This window comes from Rattus norvegicus, chromosome 2, assembly GCF_036323735.1.
Source record: "Rattus norvegicus strain BN/NHsdMcwi chromosome 2, GRCr8, whole genome shotgun sequence".
NCBI classification, from domain to species: Eukaryota; Metazoa; Chordata; class Mammalia; order Rodentia; family Muridae; genus Rattus; species Rattus norvegicus.
In genome coordinates this window covers 147391300-147400676 of record NC_086020.1, presented here as the reverse complement: position 1 = coordinate 147400676, position 9377 = coordinate 147391300, and the positions used below count along the sequence as shown (strand labels likewise).

The 9377-nt window shown below is 42.0% G+C and overlaps 1 protein-coding gene across 1 annotated transcript; it reads right to left on the bottom strand.

Annotated features, from left to right (window-relative positions):
* Positions 1 to 2806: 2806 nt before the first annotated feature.
* On the bottom strand, positions 2807 to 9016 carry P2ry1 (purinergic receptor P2Y1). The gene is made up of 2 exons (NM_012800.3): positions 7220 to 9016; positions 2807 to 4897 (listed from the first exon to the last, which is right to left on the bottom strand). Exon 1 carries the CDS (start codon positions 8374 to 8376, stop codon positions 7255 to 7257), a length of 1122 nt encoding a protein of 373 aa, NP_036932.1. The 5' UTR covers positions 8377 to 9016; the 3' UTR covers positions 2807 to 4897; positions 7220 to 7254.
* Between the last annotated feature and the right edge of the window lie 361 nt (positions 9017 to 9377).

Sequence of the window (9377 nt, the reverse complement as noted above, 5' to 3'; positions counted from 1 at the left end):
TGGTGAACTCTAGATGAACTGTTGAGATCAAGTTTCTGGATCTGCACAAATAAAGACCAGACTCTGGACTGTGGTGATTGAAAATAAACCGTGAACTTAAGAGGTAAGGCTTGGTGAGGGAAGCCAGTAGGCATGTCCATTTAATATGCTTTTAGCTGGATATACTTTTCCCTCTGTATCTTTGTCTCACAAACACTGAACCCAGAACAAAGCATAAAAAGGTTGGCTTCGTTCTGTCTATGAATTTGAACGTTAAAGAACTGAGTCAAAGTACAGTATTATGTGTCTGCGAGATCTCACAGGGAGAGACCCACAAAGCCTCCAAGTATGATAAAAGGCATCAGAAATCTGAAACAAAGACAGCAAAAGCAGTACATGCTTGCAGATTGCCAAGGAAGTGCAACACTGTGATTTCATTGATTCCTAACAAAAGAGCAGAAACTGGCACTAGCATGTTTCCCTGCTGTTCAGGTGTACACTATGGGGAATACTGAGCACATTTTGTGTTATTCCTCCAGCATTATTTACATCTATTACGATGCCTTCCTTGTAGTTACGGAATACACAGCTGAAAAGGTTTAAATATCCCGACCAGGGAGCACAAGCTATAAGTAATAGCCTTGAGTTCAGAACTGAGGTTTTCTGATAGCAAACTCCTCCTCTTACACTAAAGTAGAGGGTCACTGTCCAAAGCTAAAGAAATAATGAAAAGTTAAGTTGTCAACATTTGTACAAATCAAGTACAATGACTTCAAGTATACATTCTTAGAAATTCTGAGTGGAAGAAAATAACAAACAGAAACAGTTTTATTTAGAATGGATTGCATGTAATAAAGTTAAACATGATTTTTTTTTGCACTTGTTATTTGTTATTAAGTAAATGCATTTGCTTTTATTTAAAAATAGTTTTGAGAAACATCTTATCCTATTTCTTTAGATCCATGTCATCTTTTACTAACTAAAGTAATGAATAATTTACAATTTTTGAACATGTCTATCAAAAAAGTAAACTCTGTAACAAAACCTACAACACAAGTAAACGTAGAAGTACACACACTAAAATCATTTACTGATACTGATCAACACTATTCTATTTTCTTTGTTGAAGTTCTCTCATAACTCATTATACTAATGTGTGTTCCTTCTTCTCTTGGCTTTTCAACGGAAGTTTTACTCTCACCTGACAGAATTTACTGGATTATCTCCAAGACTTCACAGGGGACTTCCCATCTTCACACTGGTGATTTCTATCCAATAGGCAATCAAAAAAGTAGTGAGGACTTTTTCTGACTCTGTATGAAAAGCAGCCCACTTACCTCCATACCCCCATCCCATTCCCAGCTCTATTGCGGGGTCACTATGGTCTGATCAGTTGCTCATCTCAGGGGCCAGACACTACCACAACTGCTGGTTTGGATTGTCCATCAATCCTAGCAGCCATACTGACTGATCAGGGCAGAACTCAGGATCAGCCCAGGGTGCTGCAACTCTGTGGAGTTAACAAGTAAGCACAGAAAAAGCATTAACATAGATTTCAAATGACCTCTGCTGTGCCCACAATGCTTGTGCTGTCAGCTCTCAAACCATAGCAGATGGACTCTGAATGTAGGGTCAGTTTTTAAAATTGCCCATGGAAGCTCTGACCATATTTGGGTGTCAGAATTCTAAATTTTCTGAAAAGAGCTATTAAATTTCTAATCCATTAACGAAAGGAAGAGAAATACAATTCACTTTTATTTCCAGAAAACTGTTCTGTAACTCTAAACTTAAGGTGAGTTACAAAGTCAAAGTTGTTAAAACTTTAGGAGGAACCCTTAAAATATCAAGATAGTTATATGCACTATTCCCAAGTATGAATTACAAACACTCCAACATAAAACACTCTAGTGCACTACACATACACTCTGAGATACATTCTAGCATACAAACACACTCACACATACCTCTACATACAGACTCAAGCACACACTCAAGCAAACATACATTGCAATGTATTCTAATGCACATCTACAGTCCAACACACACACACATAACACAAACACACACACACACACACACACACACACACACACTCCCACATACCTCAACATACAGACTCAAGCACACACTCAAGCATACATTGCAATATATTCTAATGCACATCTACAGTCCAACACACACACACACACACACACACACCTTTACCAAAGTTGCTATCAGAAACAGTGCGATCTGACTAGCATATCTAATGAAGGACTTACCGGTATCTTAAGGGCCTGCAGAGATGCCAATGTCCTATCCACAAGAATTTGTTACAAGGCACTTCTGTAGATGCCAGGAAACCCAGTACAGGAACATTGCAGGTTTGCCTTTCTACTGAGATAAACTTTATTACCAGTAATTACTTAGACATATCATATCTCACACTTAGGAGGCAAAGGTAATGCAAACTAAAAAACAAATTACAAAAGAATGTTAGTATAATTACTTCCATGGATAGGCAGAGGCATGCAAATCTCTGTAAATCCCAGGCTAGCCTGGTCTACAAAGTGAGTTCTAAGATTGCCAACGCTGTTACACAGAGAAACCCTGTGTCAAAGAAAAGAACAAAAGAAAGAACAGAATATATCCTCGTTTGTGATTAAACATCAAATAAGAACAGTGTTAGGGATTATTTTGCCTCAAGATTCTCTCTTTACCATAAAATGTTATAGCGCAATTGTCAGTTTAAGAGATTGCTCAAATTCAAACAATGTGGCTTGTAGTGTATGTTGAAATGTGAGGAAATGTTTGAGCAAGAACTGTTTAATAATACAGACACCATCACCATGTTTCATAGCTTTATTGAATCTTTCTGTTTTAATTTTCTATGCAAAGTACACTTCTAATGACCACAATTTATGAAGCTCTGCTGTTATTATAAATAGCAGATATAAGGTTGGCTGCCATGCCTAGGACACGCGCGCGCGCGCGCGCACACACACACACACACACACACACACACACACACACACGAGCGAGCAAAGTCAGAAACATGGGCGATTCTGCAGCTCCCTACAGTCAAGCAATACTGTGCTTTTATGGGCCATGAACCTCTTTTTAATACAAAGACAATTATATACAATCAATCCAGAGTTTGTTAAGCTACCACTGACGAGATAAACCTGAGAAGGCTCAAAGTGCCAAAGTAACACTGTTCCATACCTAACTCAATAGCACTGTTAACCACAAAGAAATCTGCTTCCATCATCTGCATAAAAATCACAATTATTATAAAAATAAACTTTTTCTTGCAAAATCGCTAAAACAACATAACTCAAATGTACAAATTTTGATATGAAACATAAATTCACCTTCATTTTTTAAAATGACAGAATTTAGCAGCCAAATGACATGGTTATCACTTGAAATGTTGGTATTAAAGTTACCAACCTCAAGAAAACAGATTAAAATTAATAGCAATGCTCAATTTGTTGTTAGTGTTACTTAAAAATAAACCCACCTCAAAGAAGATTGTACTATGTGGCCTTAAGAAAAAAATACATTGTAAAGCTTCAAGATCTGGCAGAAAACTATCAGCTGCATCTTTATCACCCTGCATCACTAAAGATTGTCTTTTACATTCTCACATTGTATCTACACTACCCAACCCACTAGACATCTAAATCAATTTTGAATAGGAGATAAGCCATTAGCCTTTGGCAGTGGAAGCTGCGATCATAGTTAGGGCAATACTCTAAACTTTCTGAAAAGACAACACAAACTTTCTATTGTATAAACATATATAATGTACATAATACATAACCTGTCTAAAATATCCTATGCTTGTTATAAATCTTACCATGGTCTAACACCAAATCATATCTGGGTAGCAATAAACCCACACAAAAGGAAAGCATGCAAATTCAAATCTAGGGAAAATTAAAACCCTTGTTAGAAAACACATTTTCATCTTTTCAGATTCAAATACAAACTGGTCCTAAAGGTTCAAAGATACTAATATCTGGAAAAAAAACTCTTAAATATAATTCTCATTTTTATCTAGCCTTATATATTACTGTAAAATATACATGTGACATTTGAACATTATGCACTGCAATAAATAGAGTTTACACCAGTATGTTGTATCTTCAAGGAAGTTTTACAATCTGTACATCTGAAGGCCCATAAACCTCTTCAATAAATACTATTTCAATAATTACATTCGACCAATGGAAGAAAAGCTTCAATACACATTTACTAGTATCACACTGTCTATGTCCTGTCACTAATTGAATTCTAGTTGCTACTGAGTACTGATATTTGTCATATCAAGATGGATTAGTGTCCTGGTTGGGTGAGCAGAGATTTACAGGTTTCAACTTGTCCGTTCCACAGTCGGTGGAGATTGAGAACTTTCTCCAAGGACTAGACTGGAGAGTCCTAGGAAGCACAGAAGCAGATTCCAAACAGTTCTCACTGCTTTTCAAGACTTACCACAGCACCTATGGCATCAACAGTTGGTGTCCTGTCGCCTTTTTCTGTTCATGAAGAATGGGCTTCCAAATGTCTTCTCAGTGGTCACATCACGGTTTTAATTTTGAATTCTGTCTTGTGTGCTAAGTTTCTTCTTAATTTATCATTTCCGTTCAATACAGGTTCAAAGCAACCATCAAAGAGTCCGAGACAGTACTTTGTAAGGAATAAACAGCAGATAGCAACAAGGAAAACAAACCCTTGAGCTTGGAATGAAGACATCTTTGTAGTGTGAAGAGTCACTTGCTACATCTTACAGTTTCAGGTGTCTTTCAACAAAATGTCAACATAACTGTCATTATATGAAAACACCTACTCATGTGGCACAAACTGGTCTTTTGGCCAATAGAATGTTGCTTCTTCTTGACCTGTGCATCAGGTCATCTCAGGGACTTCTTGTGACCTGGAAGAAGTTGGCACAGTCAGTCGTGTTACTATTGTGACATATCACTATTTAATGATGCAGTAAGCTAAGAAAGAACACTTTAGGGGCTGCAGCAGTAGCTCAGTGGTTGAATTCTTGCCTAGTATCTACAAGGCCCCAGGGCCAATCCCCAGAATGAGGAGCATGACAAGGAGCAGAAGGGTACTTTGGTCCTCTACCCAAGTACTAACCGAAAGAACATTTTCTGGAAGTTGAAACAGTGCATTTAACACATATTCAAGATCAGGCTGCTCTCCTAAGCCTCAGATGGAGAAAACTGTATTAAATAATGAGGAAATGATATAGACATATGGAGAACTGAGCCCTGGGTTTCTGAAATTTTCATTTGGGTCAGTTTAACAAAATTACTTTTGAGCCACTGAACATATTTGAAGTGTCAACATAATAAGGTTGTATTTTAGATTTTGTCTGTAGGATTCTGAAACAGGAAATGTTGCATTAGTCTTACCACTTGACAACTTGGAAAACCTCAAAAGCAGGAGACACAGTAAAAGTCTTCTTTAGTTGGCTACTTTACCTCTGTATGTTATGATTGAATCTGTAGAAGAATCACTATATAGGAAAGCTAAATGCAACTTTCCTTCATGGACCTGAGTAATAAGACATTGGGCAAATGGAAACACTCCAAAGATCTCCCAGATTCCTAGTCACTTGGGTGTATAACAAATGACATCAAATCCTGACTGAATCTTATGTTATTTATCCAACTAGGCATAAAGGTTCTTTCCTCAGAGAGTACTAAAAAGCAGTGTCTACCATCACATAGAAACTCAGAAGGTGGCCGAGTGAAGACTAGCTTTCACCGCTATAATTCCTTGGACATCAGACTTCTTTATTTGCACTCTTTAGTTCCTCACTATTTTAATTAAATTAAATTTGACCATTTCAATGGCTATAAATGTAGCAATTCGCTATTCGTTGGGAATTGTTTTTAAAATTGGATATACTTTGTAACTAATTCATTACTATCTAGGAGAGAAGGCACTGCTGTCTCTTTATTATGAATGTCCTGATGAACACTTGTAATGGACCTCTCCTCAGTTTCACCATGCCTCAAGCACTTAAATTTTAATTTCCTTTATTTTCTCTTTGCAAATGTTTTTCATTCAAACAGTCATCTAAAGGTTACAACTTGTTGTAAGATAACAGCTTTCCATGATTTTGGCACACCTACGTGATTTTCTTGTATCCCCTTTCATTCTGCATTTAATGTTTTCAAGACCTCGGAGGAGACAGAAAGAACCCTCCCGTTATTTTTTAGTTTTACATCCTTCTTTTTGAACTCTTCTCCTCAGCTCCAGCTGCAGAAAGCAGCTGTCAACCAAGGCCGTCTGCTGTCCCGCCCTCCACCCCACAATCTACTGAGGGTTCCACTGCTGCCTTCACCCTTTAGTCCGAAGTTTAACTGGGATTTCTCAAAATTGTTTTCACAGATGTGAGGGAGCAGTTGTCTTGGAACACAGAGTCCTAAGACACTGCACAGCAGTGGTGCAAGTGAGAACTCTTTATCCCAGGAAGCCTAACAGTCCACAGTATTTATCAGGAAAACACATGCACTTCAATGATTTTGAGGGTACCTTGCCAATAATATAATATCCGCAGCCTCCTACCACCAAACATTTAAAAAGTGATGCTTTCTAATCAGTTTTCCAGAAATAACTGGAAATGTTCATTGTCTTCACATAAAAGCCCATTGATTTTCCTTTTCTATTCAATTCCCCAAAGATATTATCAGCCACCATGTATGCTTCTGAGGAACTGAAAGACGTGTACCTCAGGCATCTGCTCAGTACTCAGTGGACTGACCAGTGTGTCATTATACTATGCCAAATTGGTTTTCAAAGTATAGATTTGTAGTTTGTTTGGGTCATGAATTATGCATAGCAACACAGGCTGAACCAATCACAGATTCAAGTTCCAGGTGGCCAATTTTCTTGGAGATATTTTTAATATCAAAAATGCTCTGCTACACACACACACACATACACACACACACACACACACACACACACACACACACACACACTTTAAACAGAAAAAGCCTGTGAATTGAAACGGAGGAAGGGGAAGTGTTTATCTAGTAGCCCTCTTTCATTACTCATACTTCTAGTCAGTAAGAAAGGAGCTTACAGGAAAGAATAATAAATGTGGATGTGTGCATCAAGTGGATGCTTTTTTTTTCCTTTTTTTTTTTTTTTTTGACTCAGGTCTTTCTTGTTTGGAGTGTTCTCTAACATTGCTAGTAACTTAGGAAGAAAAGCATCTCTATGAGGATCCTACCATGTTACAAACTGAGGAGCTTGGATCTCCTGCCTTCACAAACTTGTGTCTCCGTTCTGCTTGAACTCAGACAAAATGTTGAGAGTCATTTCTTCACTCTTGGATTGTAAATTGGCCTCACTCCTCCTGGAAGCTTTCCTGGTGGCTCGGGACAGTCTCCTTCTGAATGTATCTCCAGCCAAGAAATAAAGAATGGGGTCCACACAGCTGTTGAGACTTGCTAGACCTCTTGTTACCTGATAGGTGGCATAAACCCTGTCGTTGAAATCACACATTTCTGGGGTCTGGAAATCCAGCCGTGCCCTCAAATTCATCGTTTTCATCACATGGAAAGGGATGTAAGACACAGCAAACACCGTCAGGACAATTATCACCAGGTAAATGGATTTCCTCCGGAGAGGAGAGTTGTCCAGATCTTTGTAGATCAAAGCTCTAACAATTAATCCATAACAGCCCAAGATCAGCACCAGGGGGATGCAGAACATGGCCACAGTCGTGCACATACTGTAGATGAAATAACTTCGCAGGTACTCATCTGACGTGGAGTCGTAGCAGGTGACAGTTTTGTTTTTCCGAATCCCAGTGCCAGAGTAGAAGAGAATGGGGGAGATGGCCACCACCACAATGAGCCATACCAGCACACTGACATAAATGGCATTCTTCTTCTTGAGCCTGCCCAGAGACTTGAGAGGGTACACCACGCCACTGTACCTGTGTGCACTGATGCAGGTGAGGAACAAGATGCTGCCATAGAGGTTTACATGGAAGATGAACCTCTGCAGCTTGCACATAACATCCCCGAAGATCCAGTCAGTCTTGTTGAAGTAGTAGAAGATGAGAGCTGGTAGGGTGAGCACATACAAAAAGTCGGCCAGAGCCAAATTGAACATGTACACCGAGATGCCGCTCCAAGGCTTCATGTGGAAAACAAACATCCAGATTGCCACGCTGTTGCCAAGGAAGCCTATGATGAACACTAAGATGTAGACCGCAGGCAGGTAGTAGAACTGGAAGCCGGTCTTGATCAGGGCACATCGGAATGAAGAGGAAACTGCTGCAGTCGAGGCGATTGTACTGTTTCCCCAAAGGGAGCCCAGGCCAGCCAGGAAGGCAGCATCTGTCCCGTTGGGGACAGCCGACCAAGGCACCTCGGTCATCCTCTTCTTTCCAACTCAGGCAGCTACTCGAAAGGACAGACCGCGACGAGAGGGCAGCTGCGGCGAGAGGCTCAGCGCGCATCGGAGGCGCGGGCCAGGGGCAGGGACCGCGTGCGGGAGTTCCCTACGGGTCGGAGCGCGCGGGGGCTCGCCCACACCGGCTCTGGCCGCGCGTTTGTCGCGGGCCATGAAATTCGCCCGGGGCTGCGACCGATCCAAGCTGAAGGACGGGCGGGCAACTTCCCGGTCCAGCTGGCGGCACGGAGGTTACACAACAGGACGCGCAGGGCACCTCCACCAAGTTTGCAAGTGCGCTCCCGCGCAGGGCGACAGATAGGCGCTGCTCAAAGCGCCTGGGGCGCAGTAGGGTCAAGTCCAAGTAGCTCCGCGGTTCTCAGCGGCCGAAGGGCGCAGGCCAACCACCTCCTCGCTCCGATCAACTTTGCCTGGCCATCTGCCTACTCCCTACCTTGCAACTCCGGACCGTCACCGGGGACGCCGCGACTCTTCTTCCGGCCGCATTCTCAGCCCGCACTCAGCCTTGGGAGAGCTCTTGGCCGCGGACCCTGGAGCTACCCTTCACCCCGCTCGCAGTCCATGAAGTCAGCAGCTCTCCTCGGTGCTCTGCTGGGTCTCGAGTGCAGGGAGCAGGAGAGAGAGAGAGAGAGCAAGGCTCCCAGCGGGGTGGGCGGAGCCTGGGAGCCCGGGCGAGTCGGTGCACCACCGAGAGGCGAGGGGCGTGTCTCGGCCGAGCAAGCTTGGGGCTGCTGGCTCAGGGCTGGGCGCCCAGGGCGGGAGGTGGCCTCTGGAAGCAGGGATCACGGTGCCCCTGATAGCCTGGCACGGCTGCCACCACTCAGTGGTCAGAACAAAAGGTGCTCTAGGGCAGCGGTGGCTTCTGGCCAGCGTATGGCTGGAGGGGTTTCCTCGATCCTCTACAGGCTGGCTCTGTAAAGTGAAGTTGCTGACACACTGAAAACCTTCTGGACGCTGGCAGCATT